Source organism: Typha angustifolia, chromosome 13 (genome assembly GCF_048772165.1).
Source record: "Typha angustifolia cultivar Huaian chromosome 13, ASM4877216v1, whole genome shotgun sequence".
Lineage (NCBI taxonomy): Eukaryota > Viridiplantae > Streptophyta > Magnoliopsida > Poales > Typhaceae > Typha > Typha angustifolia.
The window spans coordinates 2,294,349-2,313,477 of NC_133251.1; the positions used below are offsets into that span (position 1 = coordinate 2,294,349).

A 19,129-nucleotide genomic window follows, 5' to 3' on the forward strand; every position below is an offset into this window, starting at 1 on the left:
ATTTAAACGCCAATTTAGAAAATAAAAATAAAGATTCTCTCGTTCTTCGACCGAACGCCAAAGTCGAGGTATTACTATATTAAAATTTCTCTTGTAGGTAAGTTCGTATTAGTTTGGCAGAATAATATTCTAACCCAGTAGGTCAGACGAATTTACGATGTACGGCTTATTCTACCCTATTCCCGATAGGCGATAGCAGTGGAAATAGTCTTTTGGCACTCTAGATTTTGATCAAAATTGATCGACTGCGAAATCATCTTCAATTTTCGAGAATATCTTATTCCCACTTTGGATCTCCGGAATATGTCAATCTCCCATCCCGATATAATTGTTGCATTAGTTTAATATTCCTTAATTACTACTATACATTTAGTGTTGGACGTCCGTTAAAAGTGATCAAGGGTATGACTGTCAATTTGTATAAGCATCTCACGTTGGGAAGCCGCGAGATGCGGACATCATACCAAGTTCGAATAAAGACAAGATATCGAGAACATTCGCTCGTCGTTATGCGGGATAGTGCTGATAGCTGAGGTCGGATAAGAGGCTATTTTAGCACCACTTATTCACGGTGGAATAAATTAGAATGTTACACTGCAACTACCACAGCGACGGCTATGTCAGGTTTCGAGATTCGATCAGAACCATTGGACATAAATCCCACGGTCAGCATTGACTGAGGGCATATGAACTGGAATAGCTTTGATTTGGCCGAGTAATGAAAGCCACAGAAACAACCTCATTAGTGTTGTTGAGTCGTATATATATATTTCAACTTCCAGAAATATCATCACAAGAACCAGTGTTTTGTTTGACCTTGTTTCAGAGAAATATCATCACAAGAAACACAAATCCAGGACATTCTTTCATCCCCAAGAAGGGAATCGTATATGCTTACACCGTCCTGTAAGTAGAAAGGAAAAAAAGCCGGGTTAAATCATCGAAAGAATAGGCAAGAAGGAGATCATTTTTATCAAACATGATGGTTCTGCAGGTGCAACAACCGCGAATACGCCCCGTTTGCTCTAGACACCAGCTCTGCATGGCTGCCTTGTTCAACAATGCAGCCATCCTGGAGAACACTGATCGAATCTACCCCTCGGATTGTGGATAGGCGGTGAGCCACGAGGACCGTCGTCCGCCCCTTCATAAGACGCTCCAGAGCCTCCTGAAGCAGGCACTCTGATTCGGAATCCAGAGCACTTGTTGCCTCATCTAGCAGCAGCACTGTTGGATCCTTAAGCACTGCTCTAGCAATGGCAATCCTCTGCTTCTGTCCACCAGATAATTGAATCCCTCTCTCACCAACTGCTGTCTTGTACCCCTCGGGTAGTTCACTTACAAATCCGTGTGCATTTGCGACCTTTGCTGCCTCAATTACTTGGTCCTCTGTTGCTCCTTCTTTACCGTAGGCAATGTTCTCTAAAATGCTAGATGCAAAGAGAACAGGCTCTTGCTGCACAAGACCCATCTTCAGACGTAAGGACTTCAAGTTGAGGCCTCGGATGTCCTTGCCATCGATCATGACCTTCCCTGTGGTAGGATCATAGAACCGCTCAATGAGGGCAATGACGGTGCTTTTCCCAGAACCACTAGCTCCTATAAGAGCTTGGCTGTGGCCAGCACAAATTCTTAAGTTGAAGTCCTTGAAGATGGAAACGTCAGGCCGAGATGGGTATGCAAAATCTACATGCCGTAGCTCAATCTCACCCCGAATGCTGTCAAGTTGCTCTGCCCCTGGGTCATCAGGGTCAATGTGTGTTTCCCTGTTTAGAATGGAGAATACGGAACGGATAGACTCCCCGCCACGGATGATCTCAGGTGCCAGGCTAACAGTCTCAGCAACAGAGTTGGCAGTAACCACGAGGATAACAAAGACTTTGATGACCTTAGAGAAGGTGGATGCATGAGAGTGAACGAGATGGGCTCCATACCAGAGGATGAGGGCTTCGGAGCTGTAGAGGGAGAGCTGGGAAAGACCAAAAAGAAGACCAGATGTTTGACTCCGGCCGAGACTGCGTTGCTGAGGGACACGCAGTTCATGGCTGAAGAGCGAAAGGATCTTATCTTGTGCATTAAAGGCTGCCACAGTGCGGATGTTACTGACACTCTCCCCTGCAATCATGCTGGTTTTCGCATGGGCCTTTGCTGTGTCCCCAGCAAAACCCTTCATAAATAATTGCTGATAGTATTACCAGAAACAACTGTCAGTTCACAGAAGAATTTTGGTTGCACAACCAATTTAAGAAGACTGCTTTAGCTGAAAAGGTGAAACTATTCATATCAAATGAAGCCTAAATGAGTAGTGAGTACTAAGCATGCGTGTTCATGTGTGTGTTTCCGTATATATTCTTTTTTCCCTGCGTTGCGCTTAAAGTAAAAACTTAGTATTGAGGGTCACAGTAAATAAAACTCGAAGTAAGGTGAATAACCTGAGCAAAGTTTGCAAGGACAATAAGAGGGAAGGCAGCAAGAATAAGGAGGGCAACCCGCCATTCAACAATGAACCCAACTAAGAAAGACGTAAGAAGGGAGGTCATGTTCTGCAGAATAACAGATAACCTCTCAGATATTGCAGACTTCACATCAGCTGCATCTGTAGATAAACGAGCAGCAAGAAGACAGGAATTGTTCTCCTCGTCATCAAACCAACCAACTTCATTTCTTAAGATTGCTGCAGAAAACATCATATAGTTTGGTAATTCTTATGATGATAAGCTTCTCAAAGGAAGGAAATATGCGGCAATTATCCATACCAGCAAGCATCATCCTCCTGACCCTGGTGATGAGATTTTCCCCTGTGATGCTGAAGAAATAATGCTGCACCAGATAAGCAACAACTGCATAAAACCCTGTAGCAATATATATGAAAACATATTCCCTTGTTTTCCCCTCCATTTCGTTGGGATCCCTGTAATAAAATACATCGATCATATTGCCCATTACAAATGCAAATGTCGGAGTGATGAACCCGGAAAGGACAGATCCAATGGCACCCAAAATGGTATAGGGCCACTCTGGGGCATTTAACTTCAGAAGCTTAAGAAAGTAACCATGCGGTGCTGGATTTTTTTTATCATTATCTGCACTACAAATCATCTCTATATGACCATCTTCTCCAGTGCTGTACTGGTAAGTCAAGTTTCTTAAACTTCCAGACCTAAGGCTTAGAGATTTAGTGGAAAGAGAATGCCTCAAAGATGAAGGTCGGGATCTACGAGAGGACAGACTACCAAAGTCCCTGTTTGTTGCCATCTCCTGGAAGCGAATTAGAGAGGCATATGCACCAGAGCTTCCTTTGGCAAGAAGTCCTTCATGGGTCCCAGTCTCAACAACTTGCCCTTGCTGGATGACGGCAATCATGTCGATGTTTCTTATGGTGGCGAGCCGGTGTGCAACAACTACAGAAGTCCTCCCTACCATTAAGCGGTCTAGGGCTTCTTGAACAATGTTTTCAGAACCTGCATCCAGAGAACTGGTGGCTTCATCAAGAAGAAGTATTTTTGGGTTTTTTAGCACTGCACGAGCAATTGCAATTCGCTGTTTCTGGCCACCAGATAGTTGAACTCCTCGTTCTCCTACCTGGATTAATTAGATTTTTGCTCTTAAGAAAGAAAACGATTGAAGTAATATTTCTTCCAAGGCAATAAAATAGATATAAGAAGTTCAACTTCTATCTTGCAGAACCTGTCAATATAATTCTGAATTTGCAACACTGCAAAGTAGATCAATATATTTGATTATATCTCTTTATGGAGTACCTGTTTAGTTATACTACATAGGCAAAACTGCCTTATTTTGAACGATTTCAAGAATAAGGTCATAGGTAAGCTTAGAATTAGAGGCAAAGTACTCTGAAGGAGTGATACTTCTGACCAAACTATGAAGTACAAGAACATGGCCCTTGATCTCTAGTTGTTTCTGTAGCATCAATTTCATAATTTCAGAAACTTTAAAGAAACACCGATGACATTTCATGCATTAATATCTCCAGAGTTATGTAGGTGTATATTCTAAGACCTATCATTTATTTGATGTCAAACTTTGATAATAGGATTAAACTCACCTGGGTATTGTACCCATTTGGAAGAATTGATATGAAGCTATGAGCATTGGAAGCAGATGCAGCTGCTTCAACCTCAGCAATTGTCGCATCAGGCTTTCCATACATTATGTTCTCAAGTATAGTAGTTGCAAAAAGAGTTGGCTCTTGGTTTACAAGACCAATTTGTTCTCTCAGCCATCTCAATGGCAATATCCTTATGTCAACATTATCCAGCAAAACTTGCCCTGAAAAAGCAAAAATAAGTATAACAAATCAACATATAAAAATTGCAACCATATAAATGCCTCCGAGAAATATCACTCACCCTGATTAGGATCATAAAACCTTTCTATCAAAGCAATAATGGTGGTCTTTCCAGATCCACTGGCTCCAACAACTGCAGCAGTTTTCCCAGAAGGAAAGAAGAAGGAGAAATTCCTAAAGATTATGATATCAGGCCGTGATGGATAGCTGAAGGTGACATCCCTGAATTCTATGTTTCCATACACTTCTGCCAAGCTCTTTCTATCTGTTGTGTCATGTACTATAGAAGGGTTTTGATGAATTATTTCCATCAGCTTGTAACCAGCAATCTTCCCTTTGCTGAAGGTTCCAAGATTTGAAAATGACTGGCCTAAGCCCCTGCATTGTAATGTAAATAGAAATATCAACAAAAACATTCTTAAATTGAATGTCAATAGTGCACAACAAGCTACCGGGTATCCATAGTTCAATAGCTAGTGGTGATAGCTATAGAGAACAGACCATTATGGATCATATCAAATTCTCTATGCCAAAATAAGGTCAACTTGAAGAACATTAGACTTGTGCTATGTGGGAATGCTAAAAAAGCGCAATGTTCTATTATTCTGTATGATTTTTGAACCAAACAATCACAAGAAAATCATCATATGATATGAGCAAGTAATAAATTCAAAGACAGTCAAAGTCTAGGAACTGACATGCCACCAACAATGGCAGAAAATATTGCCGTGAAAGCCCTTCCACCATCTGTCTGGTCATTCCTGATTAAAACCCCAGCATACCAGAACACCAGGGCCCATGAGATGCATGCTATTCCATAAGAACACCCAATCCCAAGTCCTTTAGCCACTCCAGCCTTGTATCCAAGCTTCAATGTCTTCTGAATAGCTTCGGAGTAAGAGTTCAGAGTTTTGCCTTCTCCCACAAATGAATATACAGTTCGGACTTGTGCAATTGCCTGGGCACGGGTGTTAATTCATCAAAATCTACTGAAAGTGATACAATAACATTAACAAGTAACATAACAGTACTCTTAGATATCATCAATTGTAGCGAGGGAAGAGGAAGCTATAATTTGTAAAAAGAATCATTTATGTCTTGCCTAATATAACTTAAAAATTCCTTCTTTTACCTGTTCTGCCACAATCCCGGCATTGGCGTAGGATTTGCGGCTCTTGGAGGTGAGACCGGTAAGGGTATACGCATAGAGGCCCCCTGCGAACGCAATACCGGGTATGACCGCGACACTCAAAAGCGCCAATCTCCATGCGGAGATGAACCCGACCACCAACCCGGCCAAGAACGTGGCTTGGTAGTGGATGAAGTTACCAACCTGGTTAGAATCACCGCGGCACGGTTCAGGGATTCGTTTGGGAAGGGATGGTTTGAGAATGGCGTGGAGTGGGTGAGAGTACCTTCTCGCTAATGGCGTCTTGGACGAGGAGGGTGTCGGTGGAGACGCTGAAGACGATGTCTCCGGTGCGCGCGTTCGTATCGAAGAACCCTACGTCCTGTTTTAGGACGGCTTCGAGATACCGCTTCCGGAGTGCGATCACCTGCCGCTCCCCGGTGTACATCCAGCACGCGATCTCTATAAAGAGGTGAGTTGACCGGAAGGTAACGAGAGCATAAGAAGATATGAGTTTTGCAAATATGTCCAAAAGATGGAGCAAATTACAAATAGAAGGAGGGTTTTTATACTAATGAAAAACTATAGGTGGTAATATGTAAAACAACTCCTTTCAATGCTCACCTGCATAGGAGGATAAGCAAACAACGAGCCCGAGATAGACGAAATAAAGAGCGTACTGGAAAATCAAAAGAAAAAGAGAAAAAAAAAGGACAAAGCATTAGAAAATTAGGCGGGAAAAGTTAGATTAGTAGAGGTCGTCGTGGGAGAGGCCGAGGGGGTGAGTTTACCTTGGAGACTTCATCGGTCATCTTGCGGAGATCGGCCTGGTTCTTCCCGAATCCGTTCAAGAGATGGCCCAAGAAGAGGAAGAAGACGGGCATGGAGAAGCCGTGGACGACGGCGCCGATGCTACCCGCCGCCATTAGCCCCCAATCCCGTCGATCGGCGAAGGAGAAGAGCTCGCGGAATCTCAAGCTCTTCTTCTCCTCCTCCTCGCCCTCTCCAGCCTCAGCCATTGCCCTCTCTCTCTCTCTCTCTCTCCTCCCTCTACTGATTAGAAGGGTGGAATCGAAAGCAACGGAAAGCAGGGGTTTCCACCAATAGAGATTCTTCTCTTCTCCTTTTGCCACTCGATCTCAAGCGAATGACTGCTATATATAGGATTCAGAAGCTTGGAATTGAGCACGGAGAAAGAAGGGCGTCCGCCATTAGAGGTCAGATCGTAGCTTTTCTTTAATTTTCTTTTCTGATGAGAAAAGTTGTGATCGTTCGCGTTACGACTTCCGAGTTCAGAAGTAGGAGACGGGACGCGAGATATATAGGATTCTCGATGGATGCCATCACTCGCGGTGAGGTTATACGTAAAAAAGTTTAGTAAAATAGTTGAGTCTCAGAAATCGACATGAAAATATTATTTTTTTCAAATATTTTACCTGAATAGCTACGATCTAGAATTAATTATCGGAATAGGTGCCAGATGACTGTGAGGTCTCAAAAATTACTTACAATTCTAGTATTATAAGTAGTTTAAGCTGAAATATTTTCATCAATAAAAGACTTAAAATTCAATCTTATCCAGCAAAAATGTGATGCATTATGCATACATGCATGTATAAAAAGAAGCTTATCATGATAGATAGTTAGGACCAGGATAGGAAGATGATATGGTAGAGTATTCATTTGAATTCTATCTATATGACGATGAGCCAAGGAGTACGTACTTTATGGTAGTCAAAAGTTGTTCTTACTCTGATATGAAAAAAATAAACAACTTTGAGTGGGGGCTGATGTGAAATTTAACATAATATTACTCCCACCACTCAAAAGCTTTAGCAGAAGATTATTGTTATATCCAGTTCAATAGTTAGGCAAGAATTTACTCCGTGATATCTATAAATCTAATGCATCAATAGCTTTTAAATAGGCCTTTCCGGATGCATGAAACTTTTACCTACTTAGCATATAGATTGATGTGATATAACAATTTTGGTAACCTTGCATGTTTAGAAATCCTTTGGTGGGGAATAAGATGAGTGATGATTGTATAGTTATTAATTAACTGGGTATTACAAGATAGTCATAGACAACATTTGATCACTTTGCATTCTAAACAAATATGTCTATCGACCACAAAACTTTGCTACCATATTCTCTGATGCCTATGACCTCTAACCAGCCACATTTCTATAGTTTTCAAGTCATCCAATAAGACCTAGCTTGGACATTAGGAGCTTTATTTATGCTTGTAAGATATATTATGTAGTTGAACTCATGTGAGTATATGCATTTGAAATATATATAATGGATCCACTCAACTTTTCATTGCTTAAATATTCCTTTTTCATGAACATATATATATATATATATATGAAAGTTCAAACCTAAGTCCTCTACCTACAACTTCTGATCACCACTCTTTATAAAGATAAATGTACAAGATATTCGAGGCAAAGCTAAAGAGTGCCTCTTTATTTGTGTTTATTAGGTAATTAGGTGAATGATTAGGCTTGGTGGGGAACAAGTTTCCTTATGTCTGTGGTACTTGCATACAGAAGGATCTAAAGAGTTTACTGACAATATAAACCCTGTCTTTGATTCCAATAGATTATGGAAGCTGAATTATGTAAATGATTTTTGTGTTAGCTTTAGTAATCTTTATAGTAGTTTCTCTTAAGTTTCATGATGAAAAGTTTAAGCCCCAGGTATCATCTCTTCTTTCTTGATGGCTTGCCTTAATGTCATCCACTTTCTGCACATGTAGTGCCACCAAAATTAGGACCCTAAACAAGTCATTTCCGGGAGCATGGCATGTCTCCTGATATGCATACAATGCACACCATTTCTAATGCCCATTACCCCTTAATTAAGCAGCTAGGCCATTTAAATATATGTTCTCTTTGAAGCCCTTTAGTGCTAGCCCATGATAGTGTACTCTTTCCCTGCCGTCCTAACACTAAGGTAGGAAGGCAACAAACAAGGTTCAAATGTTTTGCTTCATGGTCTACCAACTAGTTTGTTGTCCAAAATGGTTAACTTGTTCTATCTTGACCTGCCCTAGATATTCTCTATGTTCCATTTACTTCTCTTGGGTGGGTCCAAAATATTTTGAGCAAAAAAGGAGGGGAAGAGAAGCATATGCTAAGTGTGACGATTTGTGATCTGAAACGAAGGAAGATAATTAGACGGAGAGGACAATACCAGTTTCTAAGGTTCTAATGATGCAACTTTTTTAAACCAAGCAAAGTCTAATAATGTTTTCTTACGTCACATCTTGGTACATAGCCTAGTAAATCTTTGTCTAGTGGTTGGCTGGTTGCACAACATTAGAAATGATGATTAACTATAAGCAGTCACAGAACTGTGATGCTAATCACTAATGGCAGTTTATGGAGTCACAACTCCTCTCCATTTCGTACGATTCTTGATACGTAACCAGTACTGGACATTTCCACTTCCTTCTTTTATAACTATCACCTCTGTTCTCGTTCTTCTTTCTTGTTGAGTTTCCATTGCTTGCTAATCATTCATTCAAGCACGATTCCAAGAAATTTCATCAATTAGGGAGGCAAAAGCTTTTCTCTGTGATACTAGAAGGAAACGAGAGAGGGAGAGAAATAAGATTTGCGAGGTCCAGCCCGAAGCCTTAGGCCCATGAAAGCTTATGGGCCGTTTTAGTTGACGATTTCTATAAATTCTGATCTTCTTTGTATGTATGATGTATACAGTATAGTAATATACTCATAAATTTTAACATATTAAAAGGAGATAGATAGATTTACTTTTCAAGTTGGTTTAATATTTCATTCGAGTTTGACCTGGTTCAAAACTTAAAAAGGGCCTGACTTTTATACTCGGAAAAATAAGTTTACTCTATTTGGTTTAAGGGGCGAGAAAAGAAGAGAAAATAATATATTTATCATTATATTCTTTATCTGATATTTAATTATTAAAATAAATCAGCACAAGCTATAAGATTCATAAGATTACTATTTTAAGTAAATAAAGTTGTGATAAAAAAATTTAAAAATAATATATACGAGCTAGATTATCCACAGGCTATAATGTACTGCATAAGTTATACTAGAATAGGAGCATATTTAGAATATTAAATTATAAGAGTTAATATTTTATTTTGTTCTTCCTTTCTCTCTATCTTTTTCTCCTTTGTCTTCAAGATTCGATCCAAACTAGAGAATATTTCAAACGAGAGAAAATATTCTCTCTATCCAAATTGGGTGTTTGGGTGTTGATGGACCAAATGTGGGTCGCAAATTATATTCCAATTGAGATCTGATTCTAATCTAAAGTGTAGACGGATTTGCACTCAACCAAATCGTATGATTTAGATTATAGATATAACGTCAGGCATGAAGTTTGGGATAACAATTTTGTGGATAGCAACAAGCAGCTTTTCGAATGCATAAACAATGTCCGACCTTTATGTCTTCATCCTTCGCTTTCTATTTGAAAGGACAGCATATAACCCAATATAAGAATTTACACATGAGATACATAATTTCACAAGACGACATTCATGTATTACAATAATAAAATTGACTAATGTTTCTTATCTCTACTCCTAAAATGAAACTCCAATCTAAATATAGTCCACCTCTAAGGTGGATTTCTCGTGATTAATGGTTTCCCTACAGGGAGTCTCCAATTGTATTGTTCGCTCCTTATCGGCAAACAAAATTCCACAGCTAAATAGTAATATAGCTACAAAAGGTTTTAATCTCCTCCACTGCAGCCCATATGGAATCTCCTCGCTTTCATCCGTCCATTAAGTGCAAGTGCCAAAACATCATATTCTTCTACAAACCAGAGCTCTGATATAGTTGCCTGGAATTATTGAGCAGATTAGTTTAGCACAATAAGGCTAGAAGAGTATGACAGACGCAACATGCAAAGGGGTGGCTGTACTTAGGTCGGGTGTTAAAAATTCAAGATTGCCAATTTTATTTACTGATGGTCCAATGTAGTCATGAAATATAATAACTTCTCTGATCCAGTACGCATTGAAGTTCGTAGAAAAGAAACTACCTCAAAACCATGAATCTTGTCATTAACTCGAGCAACCAGCTCATGAAAGAAATGGAGTTGATCAAAAGGCAGTTTACTCTCCTGCAAGAAATATACAGATCATTTACTGGATAGTAGATCAAAGTAAGGAATTTGCATACAGAAGAAATTGTTACAAATCTTTTACATTTGCAAATAATACTAATAAAGCTGAAGCAGCAGCCCATTTAGGTGTAGTGCTCTGATTTTGTGCTGGTTTCGCCTACTTCCACAGCCCATTTTGAATGTTTATTCAAGTATATATATATATATATTTTAAAATATCTCTTTAGGTAACCAATTTTACAAACATGTAATGGCATTTATCAGAGTTTTCAAATCAAGCACTTCTATAGCAGTTAAAGCTACAGCATTGGGATTTATTCAGGTGTTACCTCCGGTGAGAGCTTAGGGTGTCCCAGAAGCCTTGCAAAGGAAGTGTGAAGCAAAACAGGGTCATACTGCAGCGACAAAAGATAGTATTAGAAGAATCAGTGCTCACAAGAAAGACAGAAACATTACAGGTCACAGGAGACATCCTCAAGATGTTAAGTTGATTATCTTGAGAACATGTGGCAAAAGTACATATAAACTTGTTTACCATGGCAGCTCATAATATGGATATTATAAAGTAAAGCACTACAGCCAAAAGGATTTTTTTTTTTTCCTTACCAGTTGCTTCTCAGGTGCATTAGGAAGGGCTTTTCTCAGTTTTGCACGGATATCTGCAGGATCAGTACCAGAGATAACCTAACAAAAGAAAAGCATAGAAATATTAGTTACACAAACAATACAATAGGATAACAATGAAAAATTGGAAGACAGAAAATGACACAAAATGGCAAAAACGAAAAACATATAAAAAAAGAAAGAAGTCTTGGTTGATACTAGAACAGATATCAGCATACAGATGCTTCTCTTGATTCTGAAATGGTTATTCAGGCTATTACTACTATAACCTTAGAAACAATCTCTTTAGAAATAAGGGTAAGTATGTGTACACCTTTCTTTTTAGACCACGCAAAGGACGGAGCCTCAAATACTGGAATGCAATTACTACTGCAATCATGCATGACTCTGTGACATGGTTTCCCCACAAGGGGTCTCTAGATACCTCTTTGACATAACATTGCAAAAGTACTGGAAAGGAATTTTAATCAAAATTACATGCCAAGCTCCTTTCACCTATAAAGCAATGTGCTACTTTTAAAAAGTTAATTTGTATTGTCTTATCCAGTTTCCTACATGGCCATGTAAAAAAAGAAGAAATATTGTCGCGGTTGAACCTGCCAACAGCCGAGAAGCACACCAGTTGAGGTCAACACCACTCGATCCAAGACAATCTTTAGGGGGCAAAAAGCCTCAGAAACTCCTCTAACAGCATTGACCTCAGCTTCAATCTCAAGAAACAAGATGTAATGAATTGCTATGCTTGTCTCCAATTTTCTGTGAGAAACATAAGAGAGAATATTCCATCTACCTCATTGTCAGTAGCCCTAACAGGTGTAAGATGATGGGACGCATGAAACATGCTGAAGTGGTACAGGCTTGTATTTTGGAACCAGATGACTGTTTTACAACAAAAAATTTCAGTAGCCATCCTGATGGAAAGTTTCAAGACAATACAACAAAAGAAACAAAAGGGATGAAAAAATGTCCCCAGACATTACCGCCATCAAAATAGGGAAGAAAGATCTTCCTAACAGCCTCCCTGTTGCCCAGACATCATACAACAAAAGAAAAAAAAAAGTTAAAAAATGAATCGACACTTAATATCTTAAAGGCAATAAAATTTATAAGATTAGAAGATATTTAGATTGGAACAACATTCTATTTACTAAACAGGCATCTGCTAGGAAATCAGATATGCTAAATTGTCAACACAAACAAATAATTAAGGGATACTAAATTTTCTAATTTCAATATACAACTCTATAAAATAAAATTAAAAATAAAAAAATTGGAAGTTTTGGTCACATTAATTACTCGCATAATGCATATAGCTAATCCGTCCTAGTTTCCAGTAACGTAAATTCGTATCATCTTCGCAGTTCACTAATAATGTTTCATTCTGGAGCATTTTGAACTATTCAACAAAATTGGCGCGCTGCATGCGAGCTAAAACTTACTTACAGGAAATGAAGCATTGTTTTAGATGAGGAAATGAAGCATTGTTTTAGATGAGGAAATGAAGCACTTACGAGATTGGCCTGGCAAATTCACTACCCAGGTGAAGTACATTGGCTCGAACCGGAGGATTCGCAGCCTAATTATTCCCGTAAAGAAGAACGGAACACAAAAATCCATCACATGCAACAAAGAATTCAACACAGAATCCAACTTAAACCAAACAACTCCACCTTAAGAATCGGCGTAACAACGCCATCTCTCAACTGAAAGATATCCGAAAGCGCAAGCGATTGCGAGGTCTCCCCGCCCTTGAGGAACACCGCACCGCGCTCGTTCAGATCCCGAGACATCTCATCGTACAATCTCGACCGTCGATCCGACACCGCCAACGAGGGTTCCACTGCAATGTCATAATCAGAAACCCTCGAATTGAGCTAAAAGACAGAACAGAGTAGCAAGAGGGGCGATCTGGGAGGAAATCTTTACCGGAATTGGGGGACTGGAGGAGATTCGAGGTGGAATTGGAGGTGTCCATGGCGGATTTGAAGACGAGGTAGAAGAGAACCGCGGAGGAGATCCAGACGAGAGCGGGCGCTCGAAGCCTCGCCATCGGCGGTTAGGCCGTGAGTGCTCCGGTACGGATCTTTGTAGAGCTCAACTGGATAAAAAAAAAAAAACGAGTCCAAGATCCGACCCGAATAAACTCTCTAACTTGTCGGGTCGGGTCGGGTCCGTTTCTTGGTGTGGGCCGGGTAGGGAACAAATGGATCGGGTCTAGACGGCCCTAATGTTTTCTCTCCAATGATCCAATCCCATTCCCATGCAACTACTACTACTACTTCTGAACTCTTATAAAATATAATTGAAATTGTATCAATTCATCACCAACCCATCAATCAAAAATAATATTGCAATATCGAGGAGTAAAAAGTAGCAGCAGGTGAAGAAAGCTGAAACAAAACACTTTCTGGGGAAAAAAATAAATAAATAAAGGGAGGAAAAGACTTATAAGCATGCAATAGAAAAGGATATCTTGTTCACTGTAAAAGCTGCAGGGATTAATTGAAAGCAGGTGGATCGATAAAGAAATAAAGAAGAGAACTCCACAGTAACCATTGACATTTGGGATATCGGATACTTCTTCTCTTGCCACATGATCAGAAATTTGAACTTAATTTTGCTTAGCTTAATTATTTGCAACAGATTACAGAGGACTTCAAAAATGGATAAGATTAGAAGTGGTAGGGTTAGTGAATGCGACCAATCAACTCAAGTTGTGACAGCTCTAATCTGGAACAGAGCAACCGACAGCTCTTGCATTGTATTGGACTCATTTGTTTTTTGTTTTCTTGTTTTCCTTTTTCTCTTTCTCCATGTTCTTTGTTCACACCATCCTTTCACAGTGAGCCCACAGCTACACTGCCAAGTAAAGAAGACAACCCAGGAGCTCTGAACTCATTGCCAACATCAATAATGGCTTTCTCTAGTTAGTATGAGGGCTGTTTCCTAAATTAGTAGGTGTGAGCACATTAAGCAGGCAAGAAATATATAAAGGAAATGTTCCTTTATGTGATTTTTTTAATATAAGGGAGAGTACTGCTATAGATGGCCATTCCTAAAGGGAAACATGTCTTTGCATTTAAGTAGCAGCAATTTTGCCTCGGTATGTAATAAATTTAAGAGAAAAATATAGTTTACGTTTGTTTTGTGTCACTTAATTCACTTACATATAGTTCTAACTTATATGCAGCTGTCTGACATTAATTTTATTTAACATGATCGTAATGTTCCTTTTGTTTTACATTGACTAATTATAAAAGTAATTTTTCTTTGTGAAAATGTTTTTTTTACCCTATGATGATCAGAGCTACATGGATCAAAGGGGCACAAATATAAATCTAGAGAGGCATTTTAGAATTTAGCCTAATTATAAGTGGGTAAATATAGTCTCTTCTAAAACTAAGATGGTAGTGCCAAAAGAAAAAGAAAAATCTTGAGAGCTGAATTGGAAGGTCTTTTGGTTCTCATTCTCTTCTTCATGTTCTGGCCTCCCGTCTGCCTCTCTTGGTCATGTCTCTCTCTCTAATATGTCATTCAATTATCTCATTTTCTACATTTTGTCGATTAAGAATCTAAACTCCAAGAACACCTTATAATTACGAAAAATAAAGAATGAAAACTATGCATGAGAATTGTGTGACAACAGTGTGCTGAATCAGAACTCACTATTGTGGTCTAAAAGACCCAAAAAGAAGAAGAAGAAGAAGAAGAAGAAGAAGAAGAAGAAGAAGAAGAAGAAAGAAAGAAAGAAAGAAAGAAAGAAAGAAAGAAAGAAAGAAAGAAAGAAAAACAAAAGAACCCTAGCAAAACCCTAAAAAAAAATTCTCTTCCCTTCACTCACTCACTCACTCACAAACAAATCCCGAATTCTCCAGCGCGGGTTTGCAAGCATTTTTACTCTTCCACAAACAACAACATGATCCAAATATGTATATATATAGATAGATATATAATTCCAAGAAGAGAGAGTCATATATAGACGATAACATAAACGCATGCATGAGCTCTCTACGACTCACTGGTGTTCATCGTGTCATGCCGAACCCCACCTCGCTGCGACCCGGCCTGCACGGTCTCGGAGGTAGCCGGCGCAGATCGGAAATTAGCGTTGAGCCCTAGCTGCTGACCTGGCAGCAGCGCCATGGGGGTTGGAAGGTTCATGAAGTGTAGCCCGCTTGTCATGTTAGGGAAGGTCCAGATAGACTCTCCGCCGCCACCAACGCCGCCGCTGACGTGACTGTTAGGGTTTGTCACCATCCAACCGTATCCCGCCATTTGCTGCTGCTGCTGTTGCTGCTGCTGCTGCTGCTGCTGTTGTTGTTGCAATTCTTGCTCCCACCGCCGCTTCCTGGCATTTGCGACATCTACTACGCCGGACGACACGTCGAGCCCGACGCTACCCGAATGGAAGTTTAACATCATGGGTTGGGAAGAGGAGGGCGACGACGTCGGGCCCTCGAGGCGATCCCAGTTGCTTCGGATTAGCCTTACGGGCGGAGGGGTAGGGAAGTAATTGTGATGGGACGGGGCGGAGATGGTGGAGCCGGAGCTGCGGAGGGAGATGTTGAGGGAGGTGAAGTTAGCCGGGATGGTGCCAGTCCCGGTGGCGGCGATGACGGACGGCTCGGCCTGCTGAAGGAGCCACTCGATTGTCTCGCCGTCCGACTTGTGGCCGAGCTCGCGGGTGAGCTGGAAGACGCGGGCGGCGCAGAGGGCCGGCATCCGGATGCGCCGGCCGCGTCCGTCCACTTTCGTATGGCGGTCTTTGGTAGACGCCCGTTTGACGGGCGCCTTGCGAGGATTGTTGTTGTTGTCATTGTTGTCAGTGATGGTTGGATCAGCATCTACTACGCTCGAAGAGGATATCTCCTCCTCCTTTTTGTTTAGTAGCTGGAGAGGGAAGTTAGGCCGCCGGGGCCCGCCGGAGTCTCCCGGAAGCATGGTGGCCTGATCAAAGGGTTGCTGCTAACGGTGGTGTGTAGGTCACAAGTCTAGGGTTTTATTTGTGGAGGAGGTTGAGATATATGATGATGTCTAATATGCAGGAGAGAAAGGAAGGAGATCTAGTGGGGGCTTGTAGGGCATCCAAATTCTAACTTATTTGGTGAAATTTGTAGTAAAATTTTGAAGGTTCAGATGTTGCTGATGATAGCTAATGTGTAGAGGGGGGGGGAGAGAGAGAGAGAGAGAGAGAGGGAGGCATAGATCACACACTATTTTATGGAGTTGGTAGGACACCTAACTAGATTTAGTCCTGAGATTTGAGGGATTAAGCTATTTGATGGAGCTTCTTGGAGGGCCAAAAGTTGCAAAAGTTTATGATGGTTTGGATGAAGATCCAAAGGAGATGACAGACTATTTTATCACACACACTCAGAGAGAGAGAGAGAGAGAGAGAGAGAGAGAGAGAGAGAGAGAGAGAGAGAGAGAGAGAGGAAAGAATTGCTTCTATGGAGCTTTAATTAGAGCAACCAAATAGAATTGAAGGAAGAGGGAGATGAGACTGTAGAGCTTGGTGGATGAAGGAGTTGGTGGATGAATAGAGAAGACAGATAGGCACAACTATTTAACGAGACCTTTTGTTTGCCACCCAATTCAATTTTATTCCTCTGGAAGAGATAGAAGAAGGTATAGATCGAGTCTAACACCTCCCTCACTTCTCACTTCTTAGATAGAGAGAAAGCAACTCTGGAGGAGGAGGAGGAGGAGGAGAAGGAGGAGGAAAGAGAAGAAGGTAAACTTTAATTAAGTTAAACAAAAACAATGAGTGGGAATTATTTGGTGGCATACATGGAAAGAAAGCACAGGCTAATCTTTTAGTTTAAGAGGGGAAAATTTGTTTGCTTTACTAAACTTTGCCCTAATTAATTGTCCTTAGAAAAACTAACTAAATTCCACACTATATGCTCTACTCTTTTTTATTCATAAGTTTTTTTTTTTTCCTTTTCTTTTAGCTGGTTTCCTCCTCCTTTTTTTCCCCTCCATGTTTTTATTTCCTTTTTCCTATCTCTCTATATACTGTGGCTTAGGGGCAGTCATGCACTTGGCTCAGACGCCACGTGCGGTGCTCTTTATCATTCAATCATAAAGCCAGTAGTGGCCTATGTGGGTCCCTTTTCCAAGTCAAAAAAATGAGAGACTGCAAAGAAAAGATAATTAAGTGGGTCCTCCTCCACTCCAGTATTAATCATCTCTTTGTCTTTCTTTTTACCCCCCAATTCTTTCTCTTTGCCTTTGTTTCCTAACCATGGTTGGAATCCATGGCTGGAGTTAAGCTAGTAGGCTCAAGTTTGGGGACTCAGAACTTCCCTTATAGGGTCAATTTAATGATGCTTTTGATCATACTTCAGCACACATCAAGCCCTTTAATACCTTGAAAGAAAGAAGAAAAAAACTTTCATTTTGAACTTGATGTACTCCCTTTCTGGCAAATCAGTCCTTTTGATCTGCCCATTCTCTTGTGATCCTGACCAAAATTTACTGCCTTTGTGGGCCATCCTAAAGAGGGGTGAATGATGTGAAAGAATATGAGCATGTCTTCTGATATATATATTGCATGCCTGCACAATAATCAACTTCTCACTTTAAATCCACCTAAAAACCAGCTAATCTTATCAATCAAACCATGATAAAGGAAAGCTCTTCTATCTCATGTCTTTGTTGTGGTGGGTTCGGAGCTAACAAACCATAGAGATTGATATGCTGATTGGTTTATATGGAAGGAAAAGACTTCAGAAGTCATATATAATAACGATCAAGTATTATTAGTCTGTTATCAAACAATTTAAGTTTTCTTTTTTTCAGGTTAAAAATGCCATCTCTTACTGATAAAAGAGTTGATCCTGAGATTATTATTAGGGTTTTATTTTTTTCTTGTTAAGATTAGGATGAAAGAAAAAGAAAAAAAAAGAAAAGAAAGAGAGAAAGGAATAATGATCACAATCCATGTCTTCACTTTTAGGCGTAAAACATATTGATAGTGCACCCATGTGTTCACTTTTGTGGGGGGAAAAAAAAAACTAATAATTTGTTGAAGGTCTTGAGGAAGGAGGGGGGACATGAACCAGAAATTGTGGGTAAGTGGGGCATTGCAGTGATAAAAACAAAGGACGGATAGAACAGTGTATAGAAATTTGCAACCACCACCTCAGTTTAAGCCAAGACATGGAGGAAACCAAATATGAGAAGATTCTTCCACAGGGGATTTGGCTGGTCATGTACAATTAAGACATGACATAAAATCTCTTAATCTATTCTATCCCACATATACAATTAGATGAGAACAAAGAATAGGAGATGGAAGGTTCTCATGATCACACATGATTGAAAAAACTAACAAAAACTTGGTACTACATCTGCTTTAAGAAGCAAAGATGCTTGAGATGCAAGTTTAATTATTAGAATTAAACTACTCCTGTTTCTTTACAGAAACTGAGACTTGTGCGTCAATTTAATAACCCAATCAATTGATCAAGTTGCATGAGCTCTCTGTATATATTTTACTCCTTTGAGTAACTGAGTAGGTAAAGTTGAGTACTACTCTAATCATATTGTTCATTAATTCAAGGTAGTAGTAACATAGTCTAAGGGGAATAGTGTCCTATGAATGTAACTAGGCAAGCTATTATATTCTTAAATGTAACTTTTGTTTTCTGAAGCAGGTTGATGTAATATATCATTCAAAGTGCATGTTAGTACCATGTACTTCATCAGTTATGTCAACTGTTGTAGGAATACATAGCTATGTCATGTGGACTCGAGTGTAGGTCCATGGTGGCCATGTCAATAGATCATTCAATGCAAGATTGATGACAAAGTACTGTTGCCTATATATAAAGATATATTAGGTCTATTGATGATGAGATAATCCCATAGAAAAATGCATATGCATGTCTGTACAAACTAGGACAGAGAGCTAATTCTTTCCCAGATATAAA

General features: G+C 39.9%; 3 protein-coding genes across 4 annotated transcripts; all 3 read right to left on the reverse strand.

Annotated features, from left to right (window-relative positions):
* Positions 1–470: 470 nt before the first annotated feature.
* On the reverse strand, positions 471–6,703 carry LOC140773019 (ABC transporter B family member 19-like). Of its 2 annotated transcripts, XM_073115330.1 has the most exons (11): positions 6,230–6,703; positions 6,063–6,117; positions 5,858–5,900; positions 5,725–5,794; positions 5,442–5,642; positions 5,008–5,267; positions 4,371–4,687; positions 4,067–4,290; positions 2,757–3,582; positions 2,433–2,674; positions 471–2,182 (listed from the first exon to the last, which is right to left on the reverse strand). In XM_073115330.1, the coding sequence occupies exons 1-11, from the start codon at positions 6,455–6,457 to the stop codon at positions 974–976; spliced, it is 3,675 nt and encodes a 1,224-aa protein (XP_072971431.1). In that variant the 5' UTR covers positions 6,458–6,703; the 3' UTR covers positions 471–973. The 2 variants fall into 2 exon arrangements, with proteins under 2 accessions (XP_072971431.1, XP_072971430.1); XM_073115329.1 differs by having other exon boundaries at positions 5,725–5,900.
* Positions 6,704–9,845: 3,142 nt separating this feature from the next.
* Positions 9,846–14,029, reverse strand: LOC140773606 (uncharacterized). Its single transcript, XM_073116251.1, has 10 exons — positions 13,119–14,029; positions 12,863–13,032; positions 12,704–12,768; positions 12,173–12,213; positions 11,983–12,071; positions 11,789–11,902; positions 11,175–11,252; positions 10,898–10,963; positions 10,485–10,565; positions 9,846–10,283 (listed from the first exon to the last, which is right to left on the reverse strand). The coding sequence occupies exons 1-10, from the start codon at positions 13,240–13,242 to the stop codon at positions 10,173–10,175; spliced, it is 939 nt and encodes a 312-aa protein (XP_072972352.1). The 5' UTR covers positions 13,243–14,029; the 3' UTR covers positions 9,846–10,172.
* A 981-nt stretch (positions 14,030–15,010) lies between these two features.
* LOC140773607 (transcription factor TCP15-like) lies at positions 15,011–16,933 on the reverse strand. The gene has a single exon (XM_073116252.1). The coding sequence runs from the start codon at positions 16,131–16,133 to the stop codon at positions 15,201–15,203; it is 933 nt and encodes a 310-aa protein (XP_072972353.1). The 5' UTR covers positions 16,134–16,933; the 3' UTR covers positions 15,011–15,200.
* Positions 16,934–19,129: the final 2,196 nt, after the last annotated feature.

Coding starts and splice junctions, on each gene's coding strand:
- LOC140773019 (XM_073115329.1), bottom strand. CDS start 6,457: ATGGCTGAGGCTGGAGAGGGCGAGGAGGAGGAGAAGAAGAGCTTGAGA. Junction 5,901..6,062: donor TTGCTTATCCTCCTATGCAG/GTGAGCATTGAA, acceptor ACCTCTTTATAG/AGATCGCGTGCTGGATGTAC. Junction 5,643..5,724: donor AAGACGCCATTAGCGAGAAG/GTACTCTCACCC, acceptor GATTCTAACCAG/GTTGGTAACTTCATCCACTA.
- LOC140773606 (XM_073116251.1), bottom strand. CDS start 13,242: ATGGCGAGGCTTCGAGCGCCCGCTCTCGTCTGGATCTCCTCCGCGGTT. Junction 13,033..13,118: donor CCTCCAGTCCCCCAATTCCG/GTAAAGATTTCC, acceptor ATGACATTGCAG/TGGAACCCTCGTTGGCGGTG. Junction 11,253..11,788: donor TGCTTCTCGGCTGTTGGCAG/GTTCAACCGCGA, acceptor TTCTTTTGTTAG/GTTATCTCTGGTACTGATCC.
- LOC140773607 (XM_073116252.1), bottom strand. CDS start 16,133: ATGCTTCCGGGAGACTCCGGCGGGCCCCGGCGGCCTAACTTCCCTCTC.